Genomic DNA, 16,141 nt, shown 5'->3' on the forward strand with positions numbered 1-16,141 from the left:
GGATTTCGGTCGTTGACACTTACAAAATAAATCTACGATTTAAACTTGGTTGTTATTAATCATATAAGAAAAACTTATTGTTTTCTAATGTTTGCGCGAATTTTACTCATTTAATGAAACAACTTTTTTCGGATTTTATCGCGGTTTATTATTAACTTTTGATTCCCGACGTTTCGGATACATTACAGCAACCATGGTCACGGGAGGATTGAGATGTCAGACGTCCTAACGTTACAAAGTTATTCGAAACTACCCGACATACATCAATATTTTATTTTGTCCTATCTACGCAGAATGTGCTAATTTAGTCTAATCTGTGGTAAATTATGCTTGGTTTTTGATTTAATTATATTAATAATGGGGTCCCAAGCAGGTGGTAATTGCCAGCCATCTTCTCTATTGAAATTTTGATGTTTTTTAATTTCAATAGCCTCACGGATCATCCTTGGTTGGAATCGGTGTTCTTTTGCGAGGATCTGTGGTTTATCGAATCTAATATAATGACTAGCTGTGTCTAGACTGTGTTCACAGATTGCAGACTTAGTATAGCGACGATGTTTCAAGTCAGCTATATGTTCTATATGCCGTAGCCACACAACTTGCGGCAGCACATAATTTGGAGCAGCCCAACTGAGCAAGTACCTCAACTTTAAAGATCACAGCTAAAGGGGAGGGTAAGAGGGTTAGAGTCGGCAACGCGCTTGCAATAATCATGGAGGTGCAGACGTCCATGGGCTACGGTAGCCGCTTACATCAGATGAACCGTATATTTTTTTCGAACGTAGTGATATGAATGACATCACATAGTTTAATATTCCAAAGTAGTATGTGAATGGAACGAACGTTATAAAACTTGATTAACTTGAAAAAAGTTTATAAGCGTCGACGACTCATTAAGACGAGAATATATATCATATTATTTTTAACTGACTTCAAAATAATAATGTCGTTTTCTCAATTCGACCATGTATATATATATATATATATATATATATATACATATATATTTAATGTATGTTCGGGGATAACTCCCTCGTTTATGGACCGATTTCGATAATTCTTTTTTTGTTGGAAAGGAGATATCCCAGGTGTGGTACCATGATAAAAAAACTAGGATCTGATGATGGGATGATCTGATGATGGGATCCCAGAGAAATCGAGACAAACCCTTAAAAATCCGCATAACTTTTTACTGGGTGTACCGATTTTGATGATTTTTAATTTAATCGAAAGCCGATGTTTATTATTTGGTCACATTTAAATTTCATCGAGATGGGTGTACCGATTTTGATGATTTTTAATTTAATCGAAAGCCGAGGTTTATTATGTGGTCACATTTAAATTTCATCGAGATCTGTTTTCAACTTTTGGAGTAATCTTTGATAATGCGTATTTACTTGACTATTTTATCGTCTGCCTACGTTGTATTACTTGTCGATGTAATTGAAGTCGGTTTTTTTCGTTTGCCAGCAAACACAATTATTGTATCGACAGTAAAGATAATTTTTTCGTCCCAAGTAAATGTAAGAAAAATACCGTCCTTTATTTTTTACGTCCTCAAATTGTACTTGTATTGGAATCAATTAAAGTCGATTACACTTTTTGTAATAATTTGTTATAACGTAATTAAGTCTAAAAGCGCATAGCATTATGTACGATCTATACATATAATAAAATGGTAGGAAAGTCAAAACTGTACATTGAATATTTTTTTAAAATAATACTTGGGGTGTGATCTACAATCGGTACCGAAGCCAAAAATATAGTTTTTAGAATTTTTGTCTGTTTATCTGTTTGTCTGTATGTATGTCCGGGATAAACTCAAAAAGTACTGCATGGATTTACTTCAAATCTGGCACGAATATTATGAAGAAGTCGGGTCAACATATAGGCTACATATTATCACGCTATCGCCTACGGGGAACGAGCAGTGAACCTTTTTTTCTTCAACGCATTCTGTAACAAAGTGTAATCTAACGACGCCTATTTAAATGTTGTTGTTATTATGTTAATAACCATGCTATAATCTAGCTTCTCCCCTCTCTTACCGTGGGTGTCGTGGTGCGACTAAGAGATAACACAGTTTCACTACCACTTTGGAACTTAAAAAGCCGAGCGATGGCGGGATAACCTTCCAACTGCTGGCTTTGAAATACACAGGCCGAAGACGGGCAGCAGTGTCTTCGGTGCGACAAAGCTAGGCCTGCTGTCACCAACCCGCCTGCCCAGCGTGGTGACTATGGGCAAAACACATGAGTTTACACCATTTTTGGCACGAACTTGTGGAGGTCTATATGTCCAGCAGTGTACTATAATAGGCTGAAATGATGATGATGATGAAGCTAGCTTCACACTATAAATAAAGACATTCTGTAGCATATTTAGTATCAGCATTGCACCCGTGCGAAGCCGGGGCGGGTCGCTAGTACTGATATATTACTGACATAGCGGTATAAAAATAGTCCAGGTGCCATCATCCACTATCCCCAGCTTTCTGGTTTTTCGAGGTTTTCAATTTATATTTTTAATTTAATTAAAATCCATCAGTATGAGAAAAGTTAAGCGATGTTATTATTTTTTAAGCAATTTCTCTCAAAAAATACTTTTCGACTTTCAAAAACAATATTACAATGTCATGGTCTAACTTCTTTTATTTACTAATAAAATGGAAATGCTAAGTATAATTTCCACAAACAAGCTGTTTCACAAACTTAGTTCAGTCGACCGATTCAGCCCATTAGGTACGTTGATTCCTAAGCAAGCTATTTACTTATGACCTAACTGCGTACTAGCATTCAATATAAGAAATACCGTAGAAGATATGTTTGGTATATTCCACGTAATCTATTGCTATGATAAACTCAATTAAACTAAATGGACAGTAAAAATTATATTATTTAAATAACAGTTAAACTCGACGCTGATTTGATTATCATCATTACAGCCTATTCAGTCCACTGCTGGACATAGGCCTCCACAAGTTTACGCCAAAAATAACGTGAACTCGTGTGTTTTGCCCATAGTCACCACGCTTTGGTGACCATGGGCACCAAAGCGTGGTGGTGACCACGGGTTGGTGACCGCAGTACTGGCTTTGTGGCACCAAAGACGCTGCTGCCCGTCTTCGGCCTGTGTATTTCAAAGCCAGCAGTTAGATGGTTATCCCGCCACCAGTCGGCTTTTTAAGTTCCAAGGTGGTAGCGGAACTGTGTTATCCCTTAGTCGCCTCTTACGACACCAACGGGAAGAGAGGGGGTGGCTATATTCTTTAGTACCGTAGCCACACAGTACGATTTGATTATATTTATTATTAATTGTTAGTGAGAATGCCCGGTTTTTATATATCGAATCGAACTGAATTATAATAACGGGTCGTCGAATAATCACGTGTTGTTTTAGCGATATTTTAAGCCCCTACCCCCTTGATATGAGCTGAATTTTTATACTACTCCCATAACCAAAAAACAAGAGTATTTATTTTGTGCAAAATAAATTGAAATTTTCAGAATTCTTTATATTCATGAATAAACTGACTAAATTTTTAAAAATTAAACATCATGATACAAATTTCTAGACAGGCATCAAGGTTGCAGGATGTTGGTTATTTTTAACCGACTTCCAAAAAAGGAGGAGGTTCTCAATTCGACTGTATTGTTTTTTATGTATGTGACTTCAGAACTTTTGACTGGGTGGACCGATTTCGACAATTTTTTTTTAAACGAAAGGTGGTGTGTGTCATTTGGCACTATTTAAATTTATTTAATATCTAACAACTACTTTTCGAGTTATATCTAATAATGCGTTTTTTTGACGCTTTTTTTCGTCGCCCTACGTTGTATTATACCGCATAACTTTATACTGGATTTACCGATTTTGATAATTCTTTTTTGTTGGAAAGTAGATAACACTAGTTTGGTACCGTGATAAGGAAACCAGGTTCTGATGATGGAATCCCAGAGAAATCGAGGGAAACTCTCGAAAATCCGCAATAACTTTTTACTGGGTGTACCGATTTTAATAATTTTTAATGTAATCAAAAGCTGATGTTTATCATGTGGTCACATTTAAATTTTATCGAGATTGATAACTACTTTTTGAGTAATCTTTGATAACGCGTACTTGACTATTTTTTCGTCGATCTACGTTGTATTACTTGTCGATGTAATTGAAGTCGGTTTTTTCGTTTGCCAGCAAACACAATTATTGTATCGACAGTAAAGATTATTTTTTCGTCCCAAGTAAATGTGAAAAATAAATACACGTGCTACCTCAATATAGCTGCCCCCCCCCCCTCTGCTTATGAGCTTTAGGAATGGTGTGGCGTCTAGGAAAAGGTGATGAGTACATGTACATATATTTGAACTTTTCACATTGGAAAACTGTACTAGAAAATTGTTATTCTATGTGCAATGTGTTATTAAGTGACACAACTCCTTATTGCCGTAAGACATATCAATAGTTTGAATCAATAGGTGTAATTATTTTTGCATATAATTTTTGCATTATCTCCTTTTTAATGATGTTTTTCCAGTGAATTAATTTAAAAGTACTGAACACTAAAAGATGTACAGTTGGAATGTACGATGGCTTTTACATAAATATATCAAACAAAATATCTTAATTACTTCCTCAAGTAATGTTGCTGAGATGCTTGTACGTAATGAATATTATGTAACATTGACATACAGAGAGAAAGATATAAACACTTCAATATTATGTTATATGTTTTTAATATGAACAAGTAGGTATATGTTGAAACACCTAGCTGTGTGGTTACGGCAGTAAAGAATATAGCCAACTCCCTCTCTTTCCATGGGTGTCGTAAGAGACGACTAAGGGATAACACAGTTCCACTACCACCTTGGAACTTAAAAAGCCGACTGATGGTATGATAACCATCCAACTGCTGGCTTTGAAATACACAGGCCGAAGACGGGCAGCAGCGTCGTCGGTGCGACAAAGCCATATATATATATATATAATGTTTCGTATTTTTTTATTAAACTAGAATTAATTAAATTCATATTCACACCATGAGCTACATTATCTAGCAGTAATGTAGATTTATTAAACATATATACATGCTATGGTTGTATGGTATATTATAGGATAACACATGTGTGTGGGACATCTAGTTTGTACAATGACTTAATTTGTCCTATTAGCTTTACAGCCTTATATTATGTAATTTCTTTTTATCATTGTTTTCAATATCTTACAACATATTGAATACTAGAATAAAAGAAGCTGAAACGACTAAACAGCACAAATATTCGTCACTAATTCGAAATTACATCTTTGTGCCGTTTGCAGTCGAAACACATGGACCTTGGAGTAGCAGTGTTAAATTTTTTTTAATGAGATAACTCCTCGCCTTATTGCCTCCACTGGTCACAAGAGGGCTGGTGGATTTTTTGCCCAGAGAATTGGCATAGCGATTCAACGGGGAAATGCTCCTAGCTTTCTTGGCACAATTCCACGCGGACATGATTTATACCAAAACTATCTGTAAATATTTAGTTCTTAAGTTGTGAATTGTAAATATGTATAATGTTTAATAAACTATTTTTAATACTTTAAATATTGTATCATATTATAATTTTTATTCGTTATAAACAAAACAACAATATAATTATAACAACCTTATTAGTTACAATAAAGGATAAAAATATATAGGTTTTAAAATTATTTAATACTAGCGACACGCCCCGTGTTCGACGGTTACAAAAACGATATTAAAAATCTAAACATACAGACAGTGGGAAGCAACTTTGTTTTATACTATGTAATGATTAAAAACTTTTATTATATGTATTGATCAAAATTTGTTTAACTATATGTTTTAAGCAAATTGATGTGAACATCTATTGCTTAAACTAAAGTTTTATATTATGTAACTTTATGCAAAAAAAATTGTTGAAAAACATTGACAGTATCTCACAAAGTTATTATGTTATTTACTGTAGGTATAACTAACGATATATATGTGTTTGTGTTTGTTAGCTACAAGCCCTCCCTATGCATGTATTAATATTAATTTTATTTGTCTACCTACGAAGCAACAATTCTATTTAAAAGTTTAATTAATTAATTCATTAATTATCATTACACCATTTACTTAAACATATGAATTATTAATTTAAATTACTTTAAATACTGGTATAACATTAATATTTTTTAATGCTTAAAACTATATAAACAATGTTTAACGAAATATAAATTAAATTCTGTATCTCTAAAATTAAATTATCAACTGTAATTCTATCACTTATCTATTATTACTGACACTAATACTATGTACTATTTGCTTTATACAAAATATTATACATATTTACAATTCAAAACTTAAGAACTAAATATTTACAGATAGTTTTGGTATAAATCATGTCCGCGTGGAATTGTGCCAAGAATGCTGGCAGCATTTCCCCGTTGAATCGCTATGCCGATTCTCTGTGCAAAAAATGCACCAGCCCTCTTGTCACCAGTGGAGGCAATAAGGCGAGGTGTTATTTTATATATTTATATTATATATATTATTATTTTATATATATTATTATTATTTTATATATATTATTATTATTTTATATATATTATTATTATTTTATATATATTATTACTACTTGCTTGTTTTTTCATACCTAATGACCTTTGAACTATTTTTATTCAACTTTTTTTGTTGTTAAGTTATTACACAAAAATATCTTCATAGTTGTTCATGCTAAGCTGATTAATTATTACATTATATAAAAAAATAGCTGATCTTAATATTTTTTCTATATTACGATAAATATTAAGAATAAAATAATTATTATCCAAAGATAACGTGAAACAAAGTTATGAACGACATAATTACGATTGATTAAAAGACACCGTTATCTTTTTAATACGTAATTAAAAAGTTTTAATATCAATACTTACCACTTTTTGGTAAATTCCTAATAACATTGACCGCAGCGTTAAATTTTTCTTCTGTAGACATTTTCACGGATTCGCTCATACAAATTCAAGAATAAAACTATTGCACTTTAGACTTCGAATAACACTGATTTATTCCTATATAAATAAATACATAATATTTAAAGTTTTGTTGTTAATGCGTACACGATTGAACACAATTCAAAAAACAATTATAATATTAGAAACAAACTGACGTCTTCAGTTAATCACTTCACTTCTACTTTGACAATTTTCGAAATATAGTACCTACACACTATACATTCACCAAACAGCCGAGCAGTTGTCGTGGCCTTTTGTCGAATTATAAAAAAACGAAAAGCGATATAAAATAAATGATAGTGACGTGCTATCTCTATCGAAGGTTTACTTGTCAATATTTATGCAGTGTTGCAAAAGTGTAAAATAAAAAATCGGTATATTTGGCTCCGAAAAATCGGTAGAAATCGGTAGATTTTTACTCGAAGTAAATAATGCGTTCATTTATTTAAATTTATTCCATTAAATTAAATCAAATTCTTTATTTGCATGAATATAGTTAATACATAAGGTGTTATTAGTTAGAATGTCTCATATAATCTACCTTAAACGGCGTGCAAATTTTTGTTCCATTTATAATTATAATTATTTTACATTACAGAAAAAGAAAGTACTCAAAAGCGTATACGTTTTATCACTAAAAAACATTAATTATAGAAGTAGTCCATACAAGCATCATAATTACAAACAAATCAAAGATAATAATTGCATAATTTCATTCTTCGCAGCAACTGCTAAATTGCTAATAATGAAACAGATTATTAGTATTTCCGACTTCCCGTGGGTGCAATAGAATAGCACATTGCCGTGAAAGAAGTATAAATTGGCGATGAATTCGCTTAACACTTCACAAAATTTCGCAACTACATTTGATTTGTTAAATGCGAATTGAATCTTCCATTGTCAATAATGAATCCGAATACTAATCCTAATCCATCGATATAATCCAAAAATAATCCATCACTAGTCCTATAGCTAATTCAAGAAACAAACCCGAAGAAAGTTATCTTCAGGGATTTTCCCTTGTATACTCACCAGACAATAATAAACTCTATTATATGACTTGTTAGTACAATTTGTTTTAACACATCGCGGATTAGAACGGTCATATTCGACTTCGTGGGAAGAATTTCGGGAAGTCCCCGTGCATTGATTTTGTGTTACCGTTTTCTTTTAGTGTTACCGTATCATGAATATTATTTTACCTTTTTTTTAGAAAATTATTTTACATTAGTTGAAAATTCAAAAATTCGGTAGATATCACTGCTAAATCGGTATATCGGTAGACAAGGGCCAAAATCGGTAGATCTACCGATAAATCGGTAGCTTTTGCAACGCTGTATTTATGATCCATGTTTATGATTGATTTCAAATTTTAAATAATATGACAGTGTTTTGTGACCATTAAGGCATTAAGTTTATATTAACCAGCTTTGAAACGAGCGAAATGCGTACGTGTTCTACTAAATTGTAGATCGACGTTTTTAGTTATCGTTAAACACTATTTATACTTTTATACACCAACACATTATTAGCAAAAATTAAAAAAAAAAGTATTTATTTAGTAGGTGGCAATAGTTCGTTGATTGTTATATATTATGACATTATTATATCAATTACATAGAAACGAAACAGTTATAAAGGGGGGGAAGAGGTGGCTATAATCTTTAATGCCGTAACCACACAACACGTATGTAGCACGTATGTATGTATGTATATATGTTTCCCTATATCAAGGTGTAAAATTAACGAAATCAGTAGATACTAACAATTTCGACAATTTGCTACACTTTTTAACATAGTTTTTATACAAACCGGATTTTTAATTTGTTTTTTAGTAACATAAAATGCATTAATAAAATAAAAAAAACGAGCGTGCTTTAGACCACACTCTCACTCTCAACTTCCATTCGTCTCACCCGATCATACTTTTCGTAACGCTCTCGTCAACAGTTTACTCCCTAAGTCAAATGTGCTTAAATAAGTTTTAATTGAATAATTTGAGTAGAGTAGACAATAAGAAACAGTTTAATGAGTTAATAAGGATAACCATTGATTCCAAGTCATGGAAGAGAGTGAAAAGGATAACTTCCAGTATAGCAAAAGCTTTACCAAAAGTATTGACGGTCCAGTGAAAATTTAAAATTGGAAATGATCTCATGTCCAGAGATCCAGTATGCGGCATAGTTAATGATGCAATGAAGCATTATTGAAAGATTTTGTTATTGTAGACCTTACTTTTTGGGTTTCACTAAGAAATTAATTAAATATCGATATTCGATGGAAATAAAAGATAACATCTCTACTTATGTGACATAGAATTATTCTTGCCATACTTTAAATAATAAGTATTCGGATAATAGTACTGAAATATTAATATATTTTTTAACTTATCATTTAATTACGTAGTAAAGCATAAAAAACATTAGCTCATACAAATTCATATTTATATTTTTTTACTTATTTCAACCCTTGATATAAACATTTTAAAAAATTCAAAGCAATAATTTCGCAATTTACGTTTTCAGTAATCAGCAGATATGTTAACTGTCAACATTTGTCTCTTGTCAAACTGAATATATCTCAGAGGTTTCCTTTCCTTGCATAAATTCTATAAAAAGAGGTAAATAATCCTAAATTGATTGAGAAATCTTAAGAAAATAATGTAATCATTCGTTCTAGTTACTTTCAGCGGTGTATGTTAGTGCTATTGAGATTATTATTTCCGTTATAGTGTGTTAATTGTGTATCCTCCGCGCCCATTATTAGCGGCATTTTATAGGATCAATAAGTTTGGTATATTTATACATTTATGCTCAAGTATCGTATGTATTTTTTATATTTATTAGTACTGTTTGCAATAATAGTTCAATTAAATTTTGTTACGTATTGGGAACAATATTTACAAAAATAGGCTTGAATAATTAAAGTGAGCATGTTCAAGACTAATTCTGAATGATTAAATATTCATATAATTTCTGTTCTCTTTTTATACAAATTGCTAGGTTACATATATTGCAGATTCTTTGTCTAGTTTTCATAAAGTAATGGTTAAACACTACATAAGTTATAATTCTTTTCAACTCTGTAGTATAACTTGATGTGGGCTGATTGAAGGTTAATATGTATTTATAACGTGAATTTAAGTATCGGATAGATTTCTAACTTGGATTTTGTTATATGCTCTATCCAATTTTATATGAAAATAATCCAAATCAAATATTGTAGATCATAACTTCTTCACGTCGCAATTAATAGTATTAACTAAAAACTAAACGTAACTATTTCTATCCTTGGAAGTCAATGTTCTGTATTAGCTATGCTTAATCACATATTTCTTCCAAATATTTAATGTCAATCGTTTCTTAAAGGGTATTAAGATCTCATCCTCAAAATGCCAGAACTAACCGAATTGGACAAGGCTACTGCCTCCATGACAGAGAAACGCAAGGAGGAGACTGCATCGTCAGACAGCGACTCTGACGACACTATTCCAGAATTGGAAGATGCAGGTAATCTTATGTTGTCCATCATATAAAGAAAGAAATATACTTATTTGTAAGGAATTACACAAGTCACAGACATAATTTAACAATCCTTAAGATACAAAAAAAAGAGAAAATAAATGTAAGCAGTAATTAGTTACCACAAAAAAAAAAGAAGACAAAATCTATACATATCAAAGACAAAATAATAAAAAAAATACAGCAAAGACATCTGCAACCATGCAATTGCGTGCGTGAATTGCAAAAAAATTGTATCACTCAGTAGCATAAGTAGTGTTTATACTTTTTTTATTACTGGTGTGACAAACAAGTGTATGATTTGCTTATGGTAAGCAGTTACTGTAGCTTATTGGACACTTGGAACACATACACAACACAGAAAGCATGTTGTCAACCTTACTCCAACTCTTCTTACTAGCTCTGGCTATTTACTCAAAACGAGAAAACAACACTATTTCTGACCATTATTATTTAGTTGTGATCTATCCGTAAGGTTGAAGTACTTTTCCAGTTTGACTGCTCCAAATTTTGACCAGGATATTTTGTGCTGCCTTTAACTCAGTAATAGCCCATTTCAAATTACTTAAGGTTCTTTTGTATTAAAATAAATTATAAATGTAGAGAAACCGATGTATCATGCATTCTATTAAATAGATTTTGATGTGTCAAAATCTAATCAATTATTTAATAATTGGTAATTTTGTGACCAAATATATTAGATAAGGTATTGTGTTACCAAATTGATAAATATTAGTAGGTTATTTTATTTATTTGTAAATGAAATTAAATATATTTATACTTTTATGAAACACATTTTAATGACTCTTGGGTTTAACAATTTATTATAACAGTAATAGGGGACCAGAAGGTAAAAAGTACAAATGAAATGTACACATGAACAGACAAAAATAAAAATCAGGAAAATTAATGTATTAAGAATTTTAAGAAGTGGCTTATTAGATCATATTAATTTACTACTGTGGCGTTATGAGAGTTAATTTGAACTAAAATGAACTTATTGTTGGCCTGCAAATATCTCTCCTACTGCTGGATATGAGAAGTGACTTACTCAGCTGTGCTACATAAATCTAGGAAATTTTGGCAGAGCTGATAATATGTGATATTTTTTTTTTATAGAAAAACAGTATTTAACTTATAATTTTATGATTAGCCAGTTGGCGCAGCTTATAGTACCACTGCTTTCTGCACTAGGGATTGTGGGTTATGTTTATTTATTTATATATAAGTATTATATGTATGTATTTATAGAGAGAAAAATGTAGCTATATTAGTCACCTGTTATTCTATTAGCATTACAGTCCTTAGAATAGAAACAGATGATTGTTTGTATACATACACATTGAAATCATTGAAAAAAAAAATTAATAAATAATTTAAAAAAAATTAAAAATTTTAAAACTTGTAACTTTTTTTCCTGTTATTTATATCAGCTGGCTGTTAAGTAAAACATTGGTGTTAGTTTAAGTCTGTTAAATATATTTACTTATTTGTTATTTATTTAATATTATACCGAACTGTTATAGGAGCACCCGGAGCTGGTGGTATTACAAACCCCATCGCGGGTATCGATATAGTCTCCAAGGCGAAACAGTCACGTGGCGAGAAGAAAGCTCGTAAAATAATGAGTAAACTCGGATTAAAACCTGTGAGTACTTGCAAACTTAATGCTATAATTATATGAACATGATCGACCTGGCGAACTTTGTGTAGTGATTTTTTTATTTTGTTACATAGAAAAACTTTGTCATATAAAAAAAAAAAAAAAAAGAATTAACCAGTTCGGTAGCCATTTGGAAGTTATATTATTTTTATTTTTTGATTTTGAAATAAATTATTAGTTTGCTAGTGGAGGAAGACAAAAGATTAAAGACTAATAAAAAAAATTGAAAGAAAGACAGACTTATTTAAGTAAATGTATTGCAAAAATAAAGCAACAGAACAATTAGGGTCTTATCAAAAAGACCTTTCCTCAAAACTGTTCACTTAGCTTGTAATTGAATATGATTCTTACATACAAAAAATTTGTATGTAGGAATATATAATATTAACATCGTTTTTGACAGTAATTATGTGTTTTATTAGTATACTAACAAAGCTTTTATTTTTTTTCATCAATTTGAAGATTAATTTTATACAATTCTTTTTTTTTTTTCAAATTTACTATAATATTGATTACAAAAAATTTATAGAAACCACTTGGACTGGTTTTTGAAGACCATTTGAATGGCAAATTAGTTAATTCAAAAGGTTTCATTAAACAGTTTTTGCTTTTATTATAGAACAAGTTTTAAGCTACCTCAATAAAACAGTTTTTATCGAAAAGACATCACAACGTTTTTTGAAATTATTGAGCATCGCTTTTGAATAATAAATTAGATCCAGATGATCTAGATGTGTTTGCGGAGGTATTCTTTTGTCATTATAAGTATATGCTTAATATTTGTAGAGAAATTTGAACAATTCAAGCTAAAGTTAGTTCTATTGAATAATTGAATAAATTAACCAATATTTTATTTATTTGGTTAAATCGTTGTTTACATTATGGGAAATCCTACTAATATTGTAAAATTAAAGTTTGTGAAGATGAATGGATGTCTGTTACTCATAGATTTATAAAATAAACTTCTAGAATAACACATAGCCTACTTTTTATCCAACGGCATCAAAATCACGAGGGTGAAACAAGAACTAGTAAATAATAAATATTTTTAACATGATGATTATACCATACATTTTTATTTTAAAAAGCATTATAAAAGTAGCCTTCAGTCTACAACATAACTTTTTTAGATCTACTCAGACCTATTGCTACAGACTTATTGCTAGTGGATATCATACCCTACCTTATTACCAGCCTAATTCTGCAAAAAAAAAAATACTATAATTTATGTTTATAGGTACAAGGAGTAAACAGGGTAACAATCAGGAAATCAAAGAACATTCTCTTCGTGATCAACTCCCCAGATGTGTACAAGAATCCCCACTCGGACACTTACATTGTGTTTGGTGAGGCCAAGATTGAGGATCTATCACAGCAAGCGACCATGGCTGCCGCTGAACGTTTCAAGGCACCTGAGACAGCGGCCGCCGGTAACGACACGTCTACTGCTGGCACTGTAAGTATCAGTTTTGAAAATATATAAAGTAAAATTTATGAATGTAACGCATTTAAAAGATAAGAAATTTTAAAATAGAATTTGCAAAACTAGTAACAGTAATTATTGTCCTTGAATCAGTTTTTAATGTTGATTTCTTATAAAACAAGTACATTTACTAATGCACTTTTTTCTTTTTTATAGTATAAACTAATAATATAGGGCATGAAATAAATTAAGTAAACAGATTAATACATACAAATTTTAGGACAATCATAATTCGACTGAGAAATTAAATGACTTGTCAGATCTCAACCAAATTAAAATATAGCCACATGACAAGCACCACCTTCAATTAAAAAAGAATATTAAAAATTGGCGTACCCAGAAAACCTCCCTTTCTCCTCTTAAAATTGGTTAAAAATAGAAAACATCAGTCAATTTGACTAATTAAACCATTTACATTACAGACAGTAGCACCAATCGCAGAGGAAGAAGACGAGGAAGCCGTAGATGAGACGGAAGTGGATGAGAAGGACGTAGAAATTGTGATGACACAAGCCAATGTGTCTCGAGCGAAGGCTGTCCGAGCCCTCAAGAACAACCAGTCGGACATCGTGAATGCTATCATGGTAAGTAGATACTAAGTAGCCAATACTTATACGGAATTTACCATGATTTTCGACTGTGACCATTGATAACATTGCTAAAATCTTAGGAATTAAAATAATGAGGGTGTTAAGTCCCATATAAGTAAAAGTGTCGATAGGAACCATTTAATTTAAATTTACAGGTTTTAAATTAGTAAATTATTATTACATATAGCTTAAGTTTCAAAACTGTTTTAGAATTGTGAAAGAAAAGGAAAGTAAATTGTAATGCAAAAAGGCGCGTGTTATTAATTTCAAAATAAATAAATAAATATATATATATATATTCATTTTGATATTTATCATCCGGTATTTATTATAACTAGTGGTCACTCAGTAATCGTAATTCGACAATAATTAATTTAAACTATAAATTTAAACTTTATTAAGCTCTGTGGTCAAAGACTATACTTCTATAACAATAAACAAAGGAGTGCGTGCGTACGTGCGTGCGTGCTTGCGTGCGTGCGTGCGTGCGTGCGTGCGTGCGTGCGTGCGTGCGTGCGTGCGTGCGTGCGTGCGTGCGTGCGTGCGTGCGTGCGTGCGTGCGTGCGTGCGTGCGTGCGTGCGTGCGTGCGTGCGTGCGTGCGTGCGTGCGTCTATATTACAAGTGTGCCAAATTTCATACTCCTCCGTCCGCGCAATTTTCGTACAAAAAGGGGTACAGGTTTTTGCTTCACATATTAATATATAGATTTTACAATATGGTAATAAAAGCTAAACGATTTTTTCAATTATAACTAGTACTTTCTGAGATTAGCACATTAAACCAACAAATTCTCAACTTAATATATTAAGTAACATTAAAATAGATAGATTTATAGTATCTCAATAGATGATCTTAGATTCATATCTAATGTAACAATTCTTTGTTTTACAGGAGCTGACAATGTAAGCTGTCAAGAAGTAGTCACAAGCGTTATTTTATATGTTCCTAGCTTTAAGTCAGTTAAAAAAGGAAATCAAGAGCGAAGAGAGATGTGTGTCTATCTTGCTCTAACATCAGTATATATCAGTTGAATCCAAAGTCAATCTCAATGAAGCCATGAAGAGTGATGGTATTAAGAAGGATTATGGGATTGTATATAGCATTATTTACTTCAAGCTACAATAAAGTATGGTTAAAATTTTGCATTTTATTTTGTGTTATTTCCCATTTTGCAGCTTAGGTTGCTGAGTTGCCTTTTAAAAAAAATATGTGAAAAATTCTATAGAATAGTAATTTGATCTTTTTAATTGACTTCAAAAGGAGGTTCAACTCAGTTGCAATTTTTTTTATCTATGTTCACTGATTACGCCGAGATATCTGCTCCGAATAATGTGATGCTTTTTTTATTCGATGTGGAAGTTTTCATATGGTCCCTTAAAATTTAACTCAGTTTGGCTTAGTCATCTTTATTTGAAGAGCATTTTTTGTTAACTTGAGCGATGTCGTTTTTACGATACTTCGTTTATAGTCTACCAGATCTACTTTAGAAAAGTCTTACTTTGGTTTACAAAACAGCCTAGTAACGACACTAATAAGTAAAAAAAAATGTCGATAGATTTCAAGTTGGTGCCAGGCCCTAAACAAAATAAAACAATATTATAAACAGCTTAAATGAATACTGGGTAACTATTGGAATTAAAATCCTACTATGCTTGGGTTGATTTATTCTAGACATTGTTACAATTGGATTGGCTATTTGGCACTTCAAACCTATCAGTACACGGTACACAGTACAAATAATATGTTATAGGAAGTAGGTTTGCATAAGAAGTTTAAAATTAAATTTTTATTAAGCTATTTCTGCTTTTTAAGAGTTTTTATGACTCATTATAGTTGTGTTTTTATTTGAGTCACAGTATATACTTGAACTTGAATGCATTTTTTTAT

The 16,141-nt window shown here is 31.4% G+C and overlaps 2 protein-coding genes across 2 annotated transcripts in view; one reads left to right on the forward strand and one right to left on the reverse strand.

Annotated features, from left to right (window-relative positions):
• LOC123667754 (acyl-CoA-binding domain-containing protein 5A) overlaps window positions 1-7,326 on the reverse strand; it is a 37,213-nt gene extending 29,887 nt beyond the window's left edge. Inside the window, exon 1 of the mRNA XM_045601593.1 lies at window positions 6,919-7,326. Within this exon, the coding sequence (XP_045457549.1) occupies window positions 6,919-6,997 (79 nt within the window). The 5' untranslated portion in view covers window positions 6,998-7,326. The remainder of the gene's footprint in view (window positions 1-6,918) is intronic.
• Window positions 7,327-9,531: 2,205 nt separating this feature from the next.
• Window positions 9,532-15,392, forward strand: LOC123667828 (nascent polypeptide-associated complex subunit alpha). Its single transcript, XM_045601667.1, has 6 exons — window positions 9,532-9,616; window positions 10,365-10,505; window positions 12,044-12,165; window positions 13,418-13,636; window positions 14,086-14,247; window positions 15,146-15,392. The coding sequence occupies exons 2-6, from the start codon at window positions 10,388-10,390 to the stop codon at window positions 15,158-15,160; spliced, it is 636 nt and encodes a 211-aa protein (XP_045457623.1). The 5' UTR covers window positions 9,532-9,616; window positions 10,365-10,387; the 3' UTR covers window positions 15,161-15,392.
• The last annotated feature ends 749 nt before the right edge of the window (window positions 15,393-16,141 follow it).

This window comes from Melitaea cinxia, chromosome 29 (assembly GCF_905220565.1).
Source record: "Melitaea cinxia chromosome 29, ilMelCinx1.1, whole genome shotgun sequence".
NCBI lineage: Eukaryota > Metazoa > Arthropoda > Insecta > Lepidoptera > Nymphalidae > Melitaea > Melitaea cinxia.